Here is a 19,715-nt window from a genome sequence, read left to right as displayed (position 1 = left end):
CAGCCTCAGCCTTCGGTAAGCTTAATGACCGAGTATGGAAATCACATGATCTCAAACTACAAACAAAAATTGCAGTCTACAAAGCAGTAGTATTATCTACTCTATGCCTTGGAAACCTGGTGCTGTTACAAAGCTGACATTAAGAAGCTAGATAAATTTCATCTTCGATGTCTGAGATCAATTCTGCGCATCAAATGGGAAGACCGTGTCCCAAACACGGAGATTTTGCGCCGCGTGAAACTGGTTGGTATTGAAGCTTTAATAATGAAACATCAACTGAGATGGAGTGGTCACATAGTACGCATGGATGACAGTAGGCTACCTAAAGCGGTGTTCTACTCGCAGCTCTCGTGCGGGAAGAGGAGGAAAGGTGGTCAACACCTGCGATATAAAGACACCATTAAACGCCACCTTGCAGCCTGTGGCATTCCAAGCAACTGTTGGGAGGAGCTAGCATTGCGCCGATCGGAGTGGCGATCAACTGTACATAAGAGCATCGAACAATTTGAGCAAAAGCGTCTAATGAACCTGGATGCTAAAAGAGAGCTCCGAAAATCTCAGCTCAAGCTTGTCTACACGTATACTTACAACTCTGCTGGTCAACTTCACTGTGCTTCATGCAACAGGATATTCAAAGCGAAATTCGGATTCGCGAGCCACATCCGAGCCTACCACAACAAGGACAGAGAAGACTGATGGAGTCGCTGTCACCGGACACGGCGAGGAGGACAAAAATATAAAAAACCACCCAGGAATTTTGTATCTTCAACTTTCTGTATTGGTTGATCTCTACATTTTGTTAATTTCATCGAGATTACTTTGTGATTTATGGAACCTCATATAATGAGTTTTATTTACATTGAGTGAGAGACCATTTGAGGAGAACCAATTTAAGATGTCATTAAGAACAGTATTTGTAGTTTGTTCAAGATTGTGATCTATCAAACCGTCAATTAGAATTGTGGTATCATCAGTGAACAGGGTAAATTTGCTGTCTGTCTCAGAACAATGAGGAAGATCATTAATGAAGATTGGAATAGCAGTGGGCACAAAATGGAGCCTTGAGGTACACCACACGTTATCGTGCCCCACTCAGAAGAGGCAGGTTCTCCAGAAGAGCCATTTAGCATTACAGTCTGCTTCTGATCCTTTAGATATGATCGTAGCCACAAGCCAACAGTACCACCTAAACCATAGTATTCTGCCTTTTTCAAAAGAATTTAGTGGTTTACACAGTCAAAAGCTTTCGTAAGATCACTAAAAATACCCACTGGAGACTTTTTTTGTTAATGGCTTCCAAAACTTGGTTGCTGAAAGAGAATATTGCCTGGTCAGTACAAAGACCATCATGAAAACCAAACTGATTTTTGCTTAAGATAGTGTGGAAGTTGAGATGATCTACAATCCTCCTGTGCGTGAGTTTTTCAAGAATTTACAAGAAGGTAGTTAATAGTGATATTGAGCGATAGGTTGTTACATTGTTTTTATCACCTTTTTTAAAGAGAGGAATAACTACAGCCAATTTTAGTCTGTCAGGGACAATCCTTTCTTTTAGGGGTGTATTGTATATGTTGCATAAGACGGGACTAACAAATTTGTAACAGTGTTTCAGTATTTTACTAGAAATATTGTCCACACCAGCAGAATTTTTATTTTTTAAGGGTCTAATTACTCTTATGACTTTGCTTACCGTAACTTGAGGTATATATAACTGTGGGATATCTGTTGCTAATAGCTTTCTGTAGGAGGGACAATAATTCTTCCATAGGACCATTACAGCCTGTCTTCTCTGCTGCTCTCAGAAGTGGTTATCAAATATTTCTGTAACCAACTCAGGTTTCTTTGTGATACTGTCCCCTGTTTTAATCTCTACCTGAGACATGTTCCCTGTTTTCTTACCAGTTTCCCTCTTTAATTACATTCCATATAGTTTTAATTTTATTTTCTGAGCTTTCAATTTCTGATTTTATGCACATACTTTTATATTTATTTATAACCTTCTTGAGAATGTTCAGTAAAGTTTGTAGTGCTGTCATTTCTTTGGACCATTACAAGTCCTGAGAGAACTGTATAACATCCTCTTTGTTCTACAAGATGTTATTATCCCTGTAGTGAACCAAGACTTCTTGGCATTGCCTATAGGACTATTTCTAACTACTCTTTTTTGGAAAGATGGACTCAAATAAAGACATGAATTCATTTAAAAATGAATCGTACTTTTTGGTTACATCTGTTTCCCTATAAACTGGGCTCCAAGATGCATGAGTTGATTGTTACCCTTCTTTCTTTATATACATGTATGTATACATAAGAAGTGATGAAGGAAAAAAAGTGGAACGATGCAGAACAGTCACATATCAAACCATATAATGTGTGAATCTACCCAGATGTACATATATCCTTATTCCCCTACATCCCTTGGCAGTTCTGACATCATTTCTGGTTTCTAATTCGTAATTCTCCTGTTTGTGTTTAAGTGTATCTTTGTGTGTACGTAGATGAACATGGAAAGAAAAGAAAGGTAAGTACTCAGATGAGAAGTAAGAAAGGAAAAAGTAGAACAGGTTGCTAAGATCAAAGAAGTGAAAGAAGATAGCCCCAATGACAGGAAAACCCTTCCCACCCCCCTTCCCCAGGATCCCTACTTCACCAGTACTTGAGTTAGAAGCCGGAGGAGGTATTATGTTAAATGTCTCCTACAGAACGGACATTCTCACCATCACCTTACTATAGCATATTAGCTGTTTAGTTAACCACATTACTATCCTTTGCACACATACAATACTCTAATCAGTTTTTGTCATCTCAATATCACTCTGTTTAATTAGTACCCTCATATTATACTTTCCATGAATATAATATTCTATTTGTTTCATTTCATTTCTAGAGATCACTGTTTATCTCTGATCCTCTTTAATCAGTATATCTTTTAGTCATATTCCGGTTTCATATATACTAAACCTATAGGATAGCTTAAGAATTCAAGAATAGATTATAGAATAGTTCAAGATTTGAAGGGAATTTGGTACAGGAAAAATAGTACAGAAGAAATACCGAAAACAACTAGGAATCCGACAGTCGTCACTCCGCCCATTAACACAGAATGTTAACGTCCCTGGAAGACAAATGTGACTCTGTCCAGATCCCAAGAATCTGACATTAACCTCACTTGAGCAAATGCAGACCAGTAATTCACATTAAATTTTGTGTGAAGGTCTCCCAACAGCAAAACAATTACCACTTTACTAGGAAACACAACATTAAGTAAAGTTATTTTATTTTCTACTTTGTCACAGACAAGTTTGAATTCTTCGCACAAGTCATCCATAACCTTGCTAGCATCATTAAGTTCGGAAAAAGCAACCACTGAAATGTTTCCAGAGATTATACTCTCAGTAACTTCTCGATCTTTAATTAGTTCAAATGGTTCCGCCAAACTACTTACATTTATAATGTCAAAGTTGGCTATTTTTCCTTTAAAACTTCATCCTATATTAACTACTCACAAACTAACAATGCATGTAGTAACACCTGGGATTTTCGATTGAATAATCGACATTACTTCCTTAGGTTGATCTCTTTCAAAGTATTCATTTCCTGTCTTACGGAATTAAATTTAACATTACATACATTTTCACAAAATTTTAATTTTTCACTAAATTCAGATTCTACATTATTATATTTATCTTCAATATCAATTCTAGTTTTTTAGCTAAATTCTGAAATTGCTCATCCTGTCTCTGGTTCAATTCGGTAAATAGTTGATTAACATGTATATTCAAAGAACTAGAGTCAAATTCAGTTTTTAATAAAACTATATTTGCTGCTTGAGTGTTCAAGGTTTCACTTTAATTACTCAGAATTTCACTCTGAGCATCTAATCTTTCACCTAGAGTGGCTGAATCAGCCTTCTCGTCATCCAACTTAGCACTTTGGTCATCTTCTCTAGCACTTAGTTCTTGTCTTAAAGTGACTGAATTTGCAATCAGTGCATCTAATTTTTCATTTAAAGTTGCAATTTGGGCATTTTGAGCTTTGATTAAATTCACTACTTCAGACCAATCTGACATTTCCCTAGTCACTTTAATGGCCGTGGCTGGTTCTGAAGTTTGTTGCTGTTCCTGATCCATAATTTTATTGATCTTAGACCTAATAATCATCTAGAAGAAAATTCACCATTGAGTACAGTATCTAAATTAACAGTTTATCATTCAACCATCGCCTCAACTTTAACAAATAATTATTGGTTTTTGCTCACCTGTCGTAGAATCTAGCTGCGTTGGTGAGCGGATGTGTAATCAGCGCCAGGGGACGGCAGTGGCACTGGCCGCGTCGAATGTCGGTTTCAGTGTCATCGTCGGCGAGTGGACAAGGAGTCAGCACTGGTGAGCAGCATCTGGCGCAGTCGGCATCGGCGGCTGGTTACTGCGTCGGCGTCGGCGCAATGTACGTGCGTGAAAACTGCTTACTCTCCACACCCAATCTTCTTAGTCGAAAAGTTGGCGTCTTCTCTGCTGTCATTTTGATTGCCACAAACTAATGTTTTTCGTGACAGAAAATAATATATTCTTATTTCTGTTATCTATTGATCACATATATGAACTTTAGTGTCAACGTACTCGTTGATTAATGATGTACTAGAACTACTATGCAGAGCAAAATTCTCTTCTTAGAGATATAAATGTCTTTGTCGTCTCACTCGTATCTCGAGGTTTAGAAATATTTAAGTACATTGAGACATAATAGTTGGTTCAAAAACCATGTGAAAAAATGAACATGCATCTTGACTTCTTCAAGTCCAAGAAATGAAGTGAGTTAAAAGTATATAGTCAATTGTTTTCTCGTCTTTTCTACAATAATCACTTTCACTAACACATCAAAGAATATTCCATAATTATTCCTTGAGTTTTCATCATGCCTTCTGTGGCGATGGCGGCAAACACTTGTCACCGTCAGTGACTCGCCCCTCTTACAGTCTTCTAATAACAAACTTCCGACGTGCACATAGAAACAGGTGGATCGGTAGAAATGTTCTCACTCTCCCGCACTCGTACCTAAAATATTGGGTGTTTGAGATGGTGGAAGGCTGAGTGTTTCTAGAATTTACACCGAAATTCTTGAGGCACTACAAGTTATTGTGTGACCCTTGCACACAAGAGATTTTGAGTTTGATTCTTGTCATGTGCTTTGAATTTTTTTTATGTTTTTAATCTATATTGAAATGACTGACCATTATTTTCCAATTGCTGTCATTTCTCCTTCCTATCATTCCTTTTCCAATTGGAACCTCTGTGAATGTGATTTTAATAATAATTATTTACTGATTTCAATTTATTTCTTTCTCTCTTATCATATTCTACTTCCATTCATGTTACTGCATCCATTATGTTTATTCCTCATTTTGCTGAATCATCTTTTATGTAGGCTATGATCCCTTCTTTTGTTTTAATCTTTATCTGCATTACTTTGTACACAGTACAGTAAGAATTTATGTTTTAAATGTTTATGTGACAATTTTCATTAAAAATAATGGACATCTACTAATGAGAAAAACATTTTTGACACCACTGCACAGTCCATACAATAGATTCGTCTTTTGTTTTTAACCAATAAATCAGCAGTTTTAAATGTGTAAATGCTATGACAGATAAATAAAAATAATGAAATTTACATGCAGAAAGATTCCAAGTGGAAAACGAATGATAGGAAGAAGAAATGAGAGCAACTGACAGTTAACATGCTGATTAAAATGATGTGACAATGGAATAGAAACAAAAAAACTGCATTTAAACCAATTAACTGAATAAAAATAATGCTTACAGAATTTTCGATAAGATTTAAATATAAGAGATTTCAATGCAGCTGACAAGATTTGAACCCACAACCTTTTTCATGTGACATCCTCACGATAATCACTACACTATGAAAATACTTTGATTAACATAACTATTTTTAAAGCCATAGAACATCACGCCAAATTCCAAAATATTTTTTCGTCCATTTCTCGCAAACAAGAGACCACCAGGTTGAATGACTGCAGGGTGTGATAATTTGGACCTCAACCTACATCACTGTTTCAAGAAGTTGAACCCTCTCCTCATTAGAAGCCTTTGCCGAGGCACAATTATACATGACACGTGAAGTGCCTGAATAATAGAATCGTCGTGTTACAGAGGAACGTGACTCACCTCCCCATCATCATTGATCCCTGTGTGCCCCTCATTGTCCTCATTCTCTGTTTTGACAATATTGAATGTACTGGACGTAAGATGGTCTTCTGAAGATGGACATTCCTGAAACAGTTGAAAGAAAATAACCTTTAAGGTGAGGCATGGAGAGCAACAAAATTTCAAGCAAAATCACAGAGAAATTATCAATCCACTTCCCTGGACTTCCATGTCTAACAAATGTCTTTGAATGAAATGATTAGAGTTATGAAGGTGGCACTATACAGGCATTATGTAGCAAATTTATACAGTACTGTCAACTAATCTTCAGGGATGTAGTTCAGATGTGTCAGAGTCCTGTGTACTTGGAGAAAATCCAGGCTGTAAAATATATAATTATTGCAACACAATCATAAATGCCCTATTAATGTATTAGGCTACTGTAATAATAAAGGTAACTTAAGTAAATGTAATTCATGCAAAACAGTAATCCAACAAAGGAATATCACCTTTAAAGATGTTGCATTTAAATGCACCATACCTCAGAAACAAACTCTACATATTGCAAATATTCATAAAGGAACAGTAACCACAATTTTTAGTATTAACTCAGATGAAAGTCCAGGGAAATAATATATTACCAATTAGAAGGCTACTTATTAGCAAACAGTTCTTGCAGCCAACGCCATGAAAGCAATGGTGTGACAGTTTATGCCAGAAAACATGTAGCAGTTTTAAAAAATTCCCTTCTTTAACACAATGCCACAGAAGCAGGATTCAAAATGAGTGTTGTGCTCCACAGTGATGACAATAAGTTAATGAAGCATGAAGTGTCCGAGGCATGTCACCCACCAAATGATGACATCATGTGGTTTATGGGTACATTTACCAGGGTAGTTGGTCTGACTGGCCTTAATAATTTTACTACATTTCATGATTTTAATACAGATGCAAGTTCACCTTTTAAATATAGTAAGCTCAGACACTACATGAACAGACACACAATTGTAGTTTACATTATCTCTAACATTTTTGCTGATTGTAGCATAATCTATTTTAGTGTTTGTGTTCATGTAGTGTCTGAGCTTACTATATTTAAAAGGTTGTGAACTTACACCTGTATCAAAATCATCAAATTTAGTAAAATTATTAAGGCCAGTCAGACCAACTACACTGGTAAATGTATCAATAAACCACATGATGTCATTATTTGGTGGGTGATGTGCCTCAGACACTTTATGCTTCACTAACTTAAATTTTCATTTTTCTGGTCGCTTTTGTCAGGTGATAGAGCATCTCAATTCAGCTGTACCAGAATTAACGAAAGTTGTAATGCAAAATAGAATGCTCAAACATTATCCTTAAATACAAACTAGCAGAGAAGAAATGTAATTCTTTATACAAGGTGAAAAGGTCTGATGACAAATGGAATGAGTTCTACTCACCTTTGTTAAAGCATGGTTCTGCTGCTGCCCTGTTAGAAACATAGTAGGTAGTTAAACATTGCCAAATTTGAAGTAATTCTCGACAAACTCCTACCACATCAGATTAGGCACATACAGAGTGTACATGGCCTACACTGGTTTATAAAGCTACTACTCTGTAGGTTTTAAAGAAAAATACAAGAAGTCTATCATTTTAATGGATCCATGCAATGAAACTGGAAGTAATAAATAAATTACTGTCAGTCCAGAAAATCCAGCACCTAATGTTGCTGTCAGTGGTTTGACACCAATTCACATGGATGTCAACATAATGCCAGGTCACAGCATATGGTGGTTATTCACACCACGCCACATTGCTCAGACACAAAGTATAAATGGATACAGCAGTGGAAGAGACAGCCATGGTGTGCTGACAGATTTATTTGGTGTGCGTGGATGACGATGAAGAATACAGCTATGAGGAAACATGCTGTGGATCACTGGTCCCCCCCACCCCCACCCCCTTGGTGCTTCAGAAGGCCTCTCACAGCCAATGTCAGTGTCAGTCACAAGATTTTTCAGAACTGAAGGTTTTTTTTCCTTCTCACTGGAAGATTACAACTTCCTTTGGTTGGACAGGAAGTGCAAGAAGTCAAAATACATGCACCAAGCTGACTGCCTTCCATTTTAAGCAGAAGTTTTTCATACATTTCAATACAAATATCTTAAGATCTCTTTTTTTTTAGTATCAACATGTAACCAACTATGACTTTTATTAGTGTATTATATGGGTATACTTTTAATGAAGAAGGCAATAAATTTATATATTTTGATATTACAAATTTTCATTTCAGAGTATCAACTGAGTACACAATTAGCACTTTTGGTTGAAAATTTAAATATGTTGTTTCATCTTGAATTTATTGAAATTTGTATTCTTGTTCACCAAAACTGCAGCACCTGTTCAATACTCCTTTATTAGTACAACTGGCTTTGAAACACTAGTGTTGCATCATCAGGTACAACTGAATAGGAAGAAAACAGATTGTAGGAAAAATTAAAACTTTTTCACAAGAGTTCCAGTGAAACAAATGTGTAACTTCAATGATGGTTAGATATGCAATACCCAAAATAGACAGTCCTCATGAGAATCCGATAGGCAGTACACAGAATACTCACATTCAAATCATTACCAGCAAAACCTAGAGATTATTTAACATCTCCATCACCATCATGTTGTATTAAAACCTCTTTGAAAGGAACAGTAGTCAAAATAAGAATGACATACCAAAAAGAAACGGCCATGGTAAAAGCCTCAAGTTCTACAGAAGAACATTGACAACAATAAAATAAAAATGTATCAACCAGATCAACGACTGGACAAAACTCAAGAAAATCTATTGTATCATGCTTACCCAGAGGACAATATCATGTGGGCCTTTGAAATGTACAGTACAAAACAGTTCTAAAATCATATAAATTGTAATTAAATAAGGAAACCCATAATGAAAATAAGATGGGAGGAAGACAAAATGAGTGGCTAGAGAAACAAATAGAATGATAAAAGTCCTGAGTCTGATGCACCCAACATATCACAGCAAGAGCTATGGGCTATGATATGTCGGGCACATACCCTCTCATTTGTTTCCCCTTGTGACTCGTTTTGTCTTCCACCATCTTATTTTCATCATGGGTTCCAGTATTTCACTGCAGTTTATATGATTTTAGAACTTTTGTAGTACCGTGCACTTCAAGGCCCTGCGTGAATATATGGTTATTGTCATCTGGGTAAGGATGATACAATAGATTGTCTTTAGTTTTATCTGGTCCTTGATCCAGTTGATACATTTTATTTTATGTTTCTCTGTGTTCCTTTTTAGAACTGACACATTTACCACAGCCATCTCCTTCATTCTGCCACCCTTATTTCAACTACAGTTCCTTTCAGGACATTTTAATGCAACATGACAAGAGTGATGGGGTTGTCAATCTCTGTGTTTCAATGTTAACGACTTGAATGTAAGTATTCTGCTAACTGCCTAATCAATTCTCTTGAGGGTTATTGCCCATTTTGAGTATTTTGTCTCTAATCATCATTGAAGTTACATATTTATTTCACTGGACCTCTTGTCAAAAGGTTTTCAAGTTTTCCTCCAATCTGTTATTTTCTATTCAGATATACCTGATAATGCAACTTAATTGCTGCAAAACTGGTTGTACAAATGAAGGATTATTCAACAGCTGCTGCAGTTGTGTTTAAAAATAATGCATTCTTACAGCTGTGGTTGCCCACAATACAAAGTGTGTTGCTATTCAAATTTGACTAACTTACATTCCATAATAATAAGTAATGGGTGATGGGTACTTCACTGTTTTAATGCACTGTTTCGTGTTGTTTAAAAACAGGTCAGTTGTTATGAAACAGAGCTTGGATAATTTTATTTAACGTATACTGGTAATAGCTGTATACAGGAGAGCAATTAACAAACCATGATAGACGTATGAATTTATATAAGTATGGAACAGTCTCTAAATTGTATGAAAAAGAGCATTACATTTGTGCCAGAGAGGCACATTTTGTAAGAGAACTTCATGTCAACATATTTTAGAAAAATTCTGAGTAATATGCCACATGTAGTCTGTTAAATATTGCTTAAGCATAATAAATCTAATTGTAAGAATAAATTCTAATAAAACTAGAAGTAGACTGACTGGTGAATGATTATAAAGATGATCGCTGTTAGGGCCATGTAATTTATTATCTCTTGCCTAATCTTTCATTGGTGCCTTATTTGTGCTGGGTCAGACTGTTTTAGATGGGGTCAGTGTTTGTTTGGCTCATAATGTATTGTTCACGTTTCGGTGATTTGACGGTTTACTGTAATAAAAGCTTGAAAGTAGGTAAATACTTTTATTCAGTTGTTTACTTATGCACCAAGATCTCAGGACAAACTCATCCCCTGAATAAGATAAGTATAATTTGAATTGATAATGTGCCACTCTGAAAATAATAGTAGGCTTCAGAAGGGTTAGAAATACAGAAAAGAACAAAATCATTTAAATTCTACTCCTGCCTTTGGTATGCACACAAATAAAATGTCCAAATAAATAATAGTGATTTACATATGAAACTGGCTCCATATTTAGTGGAATGTAAGCAAAGTTAATTTCTAACAGGAAGAAACTAGAAAGGTGCAGAAACGTCTGAAGATAGTGACTGAATTTAAAGTAGCAGGAATACTGTTAACACCTTAACTGCCAATCCCATCCACTGATGTGACACATATATAGGAAATCGTGTATATTGATGGGCCCTATGAGTCTTAGAATTCACTGATTCCTCATGCACCTAGTGAATGTATGCATTCATCGAAATACAGTAAAAAATAAGAAGATGCCTCTATTTAAACTCATAATCGTATGGTGGGCAAAACTGCCAACAGGCAAAGTCTGATGACACTCGCAGACCTAGTTCAACTGGGTGTCAACTGGACAGGCTATCTACAGGAAAACATTTCCTGAAAAAAAAAATGTTACCACCATGATGTAAAACATGAATCCAGAGAATATGCAAAGTATGCTTAGCCAGATAAAAGTAACATGAAATGTTGTAACTGAAGACACAACATACCAGTGCAAAAAGTACAAGTCACAATGCACAAAGAACCATGTCTGAGAATGTATCATAAAATTTACTATGTAAAAATAAAGTGTGAAAATTTATAATTAGGGTTTTAGCATGTTACTTTTTAGTCAGTGAAAGTAAAATAATAGATTATGAGAACTAGAACAGTTACCACCCAACCCTCTACTTCAGTAAATTTTTGCTAAACATTCCTTAAAAATACAAGGGAAAAAACTTAAACATTACAGAAGCTGGAGACAGGTAATACAAGTGAAGTAGTTTTAGCTTTAACAAAAGATCAGCACCAAAGTAAAGTGTTGGCTACTTTCCTTAATAAGAAATATTGAAAACTGATAGAAACGGCTTGCATTCTAAAAAGCCACAAGGTTTACATGACCTCCCCTGAGGGACAAACTCTTTGTGAATTAACCCCCGCTTGTCGAAAAACACAATCAGCATTGTCTTGATGCGGGACTTTGACATTCTTGCTTTCTTCGGCCGCGGGGATGCCGGTGTGTGCCACTCCGAGCTCTGGGCTTTTGTCTCCAGGTCATACTGGAATGTCCACGATTCGTCGCCTGTTACGTTGTCTAAAAAGTGTGGATTATTTTCCAAATCATTCAACATCTCACGGCAAACGTCCACTCGTTGTTGCTTTTGTTCGGCGGTGAGCACTCGGGGAACCAATTTTGCGCAAACTTTCCTCATCATCAAATCTTGCGTAACAATTTGGTGAACCATAAATTTATTCATGGAGACCTCATCGGCGATCATTTTGAGACTTAAACGACGGTCGGAGTCCAGGAGTTCTTTCACTTTGGCCACCGTTTCATCCACACGACTCGTTGAAGGGCGTCCAGATCGTTCCATGTCTTCAACGGATTCCCTCCCGTTTTTAAATTCATTAAACCACCGAAACACTTGAGCTCTTGATAGGGAGTCATCTTTGTAGGCCTCCGTAATCATAACAAAAGTTTCCAAAGCAGTTTTGCCCAAGCGAAAGCAAAATTTGATTGCATACCGCTGTTCTATCGAGCGATCCATCTTCAGCGTTTTCACAAGTGTCACGGGCACACAAACAACGTAATACGCGAAGCTCGACCCTCACTGCACCAGAGCTCCGACGCGACTGCGAACCGGTTCTATTGTTAGCTCAGATCCCCCACCACGTGATGTACACGTGGAGACCGCCCTGCGAGCAACTGGGGCGCCGCACGACGGCCAGTCTCATTACTTATCTACCACACCCTGTAGTTCATTACAACTTAGGTTTACAGTCCAGAGACTGTTTTGATGCAACTCTACATGCTAATCTCTCTTTACAAATTTTACAAATTACACACACACACACACACACACACACACACACACACTCACTCACTCACTCACTCACTCACTCACTCACTCACTCACTCACTCTCCCCCCTATGTTAACCAACTAACAATTCCTTGATACTTCAGTATGTGTTCTCTCAAACCACCTCTTCTTTTAGCCAAGGTGAGCCATAAATTTATTTTCCCCCAGTTTAGTATTTCCTGATCAGTTACTTGATGTTGTTGTTGTTGTTGTGGTCTTCAGTCCTGAGACTGGTTTGATGCAGCTCTCCATGCTACTCTATCTTGTGCAAGCTTCTTCATCTCCCAGTACCTACTGCAACCTACATCCTTCTGAATCTGCTTAGTGTATTCATCTCTTGGTCTCCCTCTACGATTTTTACCCTCCACGCTGCCCTCCAATGCTAAATTTGTGATCCCTTGATGCCTCAAAACATGTCCTACCAACCGATCCCTTCTTCTAGTCAAGTTGTGCCACAAACTTCTCTTCTCCCCAATCCTATTCAATACCTCCTCATTAGTTACGTGATCTACCCACCTTATCTTCAGCATTCTTCTGTAGCACCACATTTCAAAAGCTTCTATTCTCTTCTTGTCCAAACTAGTTATCGTCCATGTTTCACTTCCATACATGGCTACACTCCATACAAATACTTTCAGAAACGACTTCCTGTCACTTAAATCTATACTCGACGTTAACAAATTTCTCTTCTTCAGAAACGATTTCCTTGCCATTGCCAGTCTACATTTTATATCCTCTCTACTTCGACAATCATCAGTTATTTTACTCCCTAAATAGCAAAACTCCTTTACTACTTTAAGTGTCTCATTTCCTAATTTAATTCCCTCAGCATCACCCGATTTAATTTGACTACATTCCATTATCCTCGTTTTGCTTTTGTTGATGTTCATCTTATATCCTCCTTTCAAGACACTGTCCATTCCGTTCAACTGCTCTTCCAAGTCCTTTGCTGTCTCTGACACAATTACAATGTCATCGGCGAACCTCAAAGTTTTTACTTCTTCTCCATGAATTTTAATACCTACTCCAAATTTTTCTTTTTTTTCCTTTACTGCTTGCTCAATATACAGATTGAATAACATCAGGGAGAGGCTACAACCCTGTCTCACTCCTTTCCCAACCACTGCTTCCCTTTCATGCCCCTCGAATCTTATAACTGCCACCTGGTTTCTGTACAAATTGTAAATAGCCTTTCGCTCCCTGTATGTTACCCCTGACTCCTTCAGAATTTGAAAGAGAGTATTCCAGTTAACATTGTCAAAAGCTTTCTCTAAGTCTACAAATGCTAGAAACGTAGGTTTGCCTCTTCTTAATCTTTCTTCTAACATAAGTCGTAAGGTTAGTATTGCCTCACGTGTTCCAACATTTCTAAGGAATCCAAACTGATCTTCCCCGAGGTCCGCTTCTACCAGTTTTTCCATTTGTCTGTAAAGAATTCGCGTTAGTATTTTGCAGCCATGACTTATTAAACTGATAGTTCGGTAATTTTCACATCTGTCAACACCTGCTTTCTTTGGGATTGGAATTATTATATTCTTCTTGAAGTCTGAGGGTATTTCGCCTGTCTCATACATCTTGCTCACCAGATGGTAGAGCTTTGTCATGACTGGCTCTCCCAAGGCCATCAGTAGTTCTAATGGAATGTTGTCTACTCCCAGGGCCTTGTTTCGACTCAGGTCTTTAAGTGCTCTGTCAAACTCTTCACACAGTATCGTATCTCCCATTTCGTCTTCATCTATATCCTCTTCCATTTCCATAATATTGTCCTCAAGTACGTCGCCCTTGTATAGACTGTCTATATACTCCTTCCACCTTTCTGCTTTCCCTTCTTTGCTTAGAGCTGCGTTTCCATCTGAGCTCTTGATATTCATACAAATGGTTCTCTTTTCTCCAAAGGTCTCTTTAATTTTCCTGTAGGTAGTTTCTATCTTACCCCTAGTGAGACAAGCCTCTACATCCTTACATTTGTCCTCTAGCCATCCCTGCTTAGCCATTTTGCACTTCCTGTCAATCTCATTTTTGAGACGTTTGTATTCCTTTTTGCCTGCTTCATTTACTGAATTTTTATATTTTCTCCTTTCATCAATTAAATTCAATATTTCTTCTGTTACCCAAGGATTTCTATTAACCCTCGTCTTTTTACCTACTTGATCATCTGCTGCCTTCGCTACTTCATCCCTCAGAGCTACCCATTCTTCTCCTACTGTATTTCTTTCCCCCATTCCTGTCAATTCTTCCCTTATGCTCTCCCTGAAACTCTCAACAACCTTTGGTTCTTTCAGTTTATCCAGGTCCCATCTCCTTAAATTCCCACCTTTTTGCAGTGTCTTCAGTTTCAATCTGCAGTACTTGATGTACTACTCTAATGTACTACTCTAATTTTCATCATTCTTCTGTAACACCACAATTCCAAAACTTCTCTCCTTATCTGAACTGCTTATCATCCCTGTTTCACTTCCATAGAAGAATACACTTCAGACAAATACTTTTGAAAAAGATTTCCTAGCACTTAAATTTGTACCAGTTTTAACAAATTATTCTTTCAGAAAAATTTTCCACTTACTTCACAGTCTGCATTTTATATCCCCTCTACATCACCCATAAACAGTTACATTGCTGCCCAAACAGTGAAACTCACTGACTACTTTTAGTGTCCTGATTCCTTATCTAATTCCTTCAGCATGTGCTGATTTACCTCCTCTGTCAGAAATGTTCCCGGACAGATTTCTTTATCTGCATTTGCACTACTAAAAAGGAACAAATGTTGTTTTTATGTTACCTGATAGGTGTGCATCCTCGAAATGACCTTGGCCATGTTTCCATGTTATCTCACTAGGTGGCAGGGTTGTGCTTAGCAACACACTGTTTGGGTTCTCGGCACATTAGTTACCGTGACACAAAGGATGTGATTGTGAGCAAAGACTGAACATTAAGTTCTGCATTAAGCTCAGAAAAACTTATAGTGAATGTGGACAATGATTAAGCAAGCATATGCAGGCAAAGCACTTTCAACAAGTTGAGTTTTTTGAGTGGCACAAAAGTTTCGCGAAGGCAGAGATTCAGCACAAGACGATCCGAGAGCTGGTGATCCATCTAAAGCACACACCGATGCAAACGTGGAGTGTGTAAGGTAGTTATTGCAAGAAGATTGTCACGTAACTGTGCATACGATATCAGAAGAATTTAAATTGAACTGTGATGTGTGTGTCATAATATTTTATCCACAGATTTAGGAAAATACGACACTCGTCCCTCACTCACTGACAGACAAACAGAAAAAGGAAAGGTGAAGCATTTCTGCTGAACTACTGGGCAGAGCCAGATATGAGCCCACATTTTTGTCAAAGATTGTAGCTGGGGCTGAAAGTCGGTGACCAGTATGACCCTCACACGAAGTGTCAGAGTGCCGAATGGAAGAGTACCGCATCACCAGCCTCAAAAAAAAGTCAAATGGCAACCTTCGAGAACAAAGACAATGTCTGTCATATTCTTTGATAGTAAAGGATTAGTTCACCACGAGTACGTTCCTCCAGGTCAAACAGTGAACCAAACCTTTTACGTCTAAGTCTCGAAACGTTTGCGACAAGCAATTCAACGTCACTACCCCAATTGGTGGCATTCTCAGGACTGATTCTTACTGCACGACAATGCGAGACCCTACGCTGCTTTATCTCTCACCGAATATCTGGCTAAACATTCTGTTGTCGCCATCCCACACCCACCGTATTCTTCCGATCTCTCACCTTCCAATTTTTTCTCATTCAGTGAGTGAACGGGCAACTCAAAGGAAAGCTCCATACAGACATTCAGCAGGCTGTGGCAAATGAACTTGCAAGCAGCACAATTGAAAATTTCCCTGCTCGCTTTCGAGACTTTGAGAAACACTGTATAGAGAGCCGAGGAGACTATGTCAATAAACCTAGGATCATTAATTGGTAAGTGCAATTCTCTATTTTCAAAAAAAACCTGTCCTGAAACTTTCGTGACAAAGGGAGTAGTTTCCCTATGTTGCATTTCCCTCGTTTTAGCTTTGTCGATGTCCATCTTTGCTATATCATGCACCTACATCTACCAGCACTACAGAGATGACTGGTTGTTGCAGCACCACAGGCCCCCACCAGCCTCACAACCACATACCAACACAGCAGATAATCAAAACACATTGATCCATTTATGAGTTAGCCTCTAACAGACTCTGTGGCAAGGAGTGGTACCCACATCAGCGCCAATGGAACTTAAGTTGTCATAGGCAACACTGCTTTCACAACACTATACTGCACCTGCCAATCCCATGTCCAGCACACCGCATAGGTAACTTAAGCGAATGCTCAGCAGCAGGTATGCAGTTCTACCCACGGAGCTACAACACGGAGCTACTCCTCACAACATCCAGAGTTCCAACCCCAGCACCAATCGCAAAGGATTGACACAGCCGCACTACCGACGAGCTTCTGGCAGTCACAACCGGAGCCTTTGCCCCCACCGACCGTGCCCTACGCTGTGCTCCTGGAGTGGTATATCCTGGCTGGACTTCAGACTTTGTGCCAGTGTCAAGCATTTGCCTTAAGAGACAGACATTTATTCTGAACTTCGTATAATTCCTGTGTTGCGCTGTTTGTGTGGTGTCACCGCCAGACACTACACTTGCTAGGTGGTAGCCTTTAAATCGGCCGCGGTCCGTTAGTATACGTCGGACCCGCGTGTTGCCACTATCAGTGATTGCAGACCGAGCGCTGCCACACGGCAGGTCTAGTCTAGAGAGACTCCCTAGCACTCACCCCAGTTGTACAGCCGACTTGGCTAGCGATGGTTCACTGACTATATATGCTCTCATTTGCCAAGACGACAGATTAGCATAGCCTTCAGCTACGTCATTTGCTACGACCTAGCAAGGCGCCATATTCAGTTACTATAATTACTTCAAGAATGTATTCTGAACAGATAATATTGTGGATCATGTACCGACAAGAGCGACGATCATCATAAATGGATTAAAGTTAAGTATCAACTGGCTATGTCCGCTTTCTGAATTCTAATTCCTTGTCATGTTCCAGACCTCACGTCAGTATAGTCCTTCCCTCCTCAAGCCAGCCTGCATGAGCTAAACGCGTGCATTTCGGCCTCCAATAGTAACACGGTGTTGGCTCTTCAGCCAACCCAACAGTTTGAGACTTCCCCGACATAATAACTGCTTCAATGTCAGGTGAGATCATGTTGTGACAATATTTCAATGAGACAGCTACTCCTCATCTCCAGGTGCTGATTTTATATTGTGTTGCTATCGAAACATTACCCGACGTCACACCCGAGACTCATTCAAGCAATTCCAGTGTTCTTCACTGTAACATATGAACTAATTACTTAAATGACATTGTTCTAGTGAATCCTAACTCAGTAAAACTGTATTTTCTTTCTTTGCTTGTGTGTGTGTGTGTGTGTGTGTGTGTGTGTGTGTGTGTGTGTATGTGTGTGTGTGTGTGTTTGTGTCCATCAGAATTATACTGAACTGCATCACCATGGGTATTTATTTGTGTATTACTTTCAGGATCTGAGTTAGAAATAAAATGATGGTGATGGTTGTACTGCCTGGGGATCATTACTTGCAAGTGTAGCCACACTTGTTCACTTATTTACTAATTTATTTACTTATGTTTATTCATCAGAATGTTATCTCACAATGATATACAATTTTCCCAGGTAATACAATGCCGCCAATCAATAGGATATAATACACAGCATACCTGTAACAGGCTTTAACAGGATAGGACAGGTACCATACAGGGATACAACTGGTATTCGTCCATGACCTACATTAAGGAATCAGTCCTGCATATGCCTTAGTGATACAGGAAAACCCACATCAGGATGGCCAGACAGAGCAGCTCCATCCCCCCGAATACAAGGTCAGTGTTCTAACAGCTGCACTGCCTCACTCGTTAATTCTCTATTGTGTAATTTTCCTTCATTTACACACACATTGTTTCAGGTAACTTGCGATATAAAACAGTTTCCTCTTTCAGAGCTCACACACTGAGTACACCCACTGATGACTCCTTCACTGACACTCTTGGTCACTATAATCTTGTAACTTCTTTTCGAGGTACTATCCATTCTATTCAACTGTTCTTCTATGTCTTTTGGATCTCTGACTGAATTACAATGCCATCAGTAAACCTCAAACTTTTCGATTCTTCTTCCTGACCTTAAATTCCCTTCAAACATTTATCCCCAGTTTCCTTCACTGCTTGCTCAATGTACAGATTAATTAATATCTGGTATGGGCTATAATCCTGTCTGACTGTCTTCTGTACCACTGTTTTTCTTTTATGTCCTTCCACTATTCTATCTGCAATCTGGTTTCTGTGTAAGTTGTAAATAACCTTCCACTCCCTGTATTTTACCTTTGCTACTTCAAAATTTCAAAGACAATGTAAAAATCTTTCTCCAAATCTACAAATATTATAAAAAATTGTTTGCATTTCTTCATTCTGTCTTCTAAGATCAGTCATAGTGTGGGTACGGTCTCAAGTGCTCCTATATTTCTCCAAAACATGAACTGATCTTCTCCGATGTTGGCTTCTACCAGTTTTTCACAGTTTTTCCATTCTTCTGTAAATAATTTGTGACAGTATTTTTCAAGCATGACTTGATAAACTGATAGTGTGATAATATTCACACTTGTCAGCATCTGCCTTTTCTGGAATTGGAATTACTGCCTTTTTCTGGAAATCTGAAAGTATTTCACTCATATCGCTCACACCAGGTGGAATAGTTTCACAAGGATCTCAAAAATTCTAAGCGAATGTTGTTTACTCCAGGGGCCTTTTTTCTACTTGCATCTTTCAATACCATGTCAAATTGTTCTTGCAATATCATATCTACATCTACATCATGTCTCCCAGCTCATCTTTGTTTACTTCCTCTTCCCTTTGTATAATATTCCCTTTAGTGTTCATTTCCCTTGTATAGCCCTCTATGTATTGTTTCCACCTTCCAGTTTTCCATTCTTTGCTTAGTACTGGCTTGCCATCTGACCTCTTTGTCTTCATACAGCAGTTTTTTTTTCCGAACGTTTTCCTTAATTTTTTGTAGGTGCCATCTACCTTTCCCCTAGCCATGCATTACAAATAAAACACTATTTT

At 38.3% G+C, this 19,715-nt stretch overlaps 1 protein-coding gene across 5 annotated transcripts in view; it reads right to left on the bottom strand.

The window, feature by feature from the left end:
- LOC126425144 (zinc finger protein 32-like) overlaps positions 1-19,715 on the bottom strand; it is a 209,302-nt gene that overhangs the window by 148,878 nt on the left and 40,709 nt on the right. For all 5 annotated transcript variants that reach the window (XM_050088092.1, XM_050088091.1, XM_050088094.1 and 2 more), the window contains exon 4: positions 6,189-6,293. In XM_050088092.1, the coding sequence (XP_049944049.1) occupies positions 6,189-6,293 (105 nt within the window). The remainder of the gene's footprint in view (positions 1-6,188; positions 6,294-19,715) is intronic.

Source organism: Schistocerca serialis, chromosome 10 (genome assembly GCF_023864345.2).
Source record: "Schistocerca serialis cubense isolate TAMUIC-IGC-003099 chromosome 10, iqSchSeri2.2, whole genome shotgun sequence".
NCBI lineage: Eukaryota > Metazoa > Arthropoda > Insecta > Orthoptera > Acrididae > Schistocerca > Schistocerca serialis.
The sequence above is the reverse complement of the archived record's forward strand: the minus strand, read 5'-3'. Positions and strand labels throughout refer to the sequence as shown.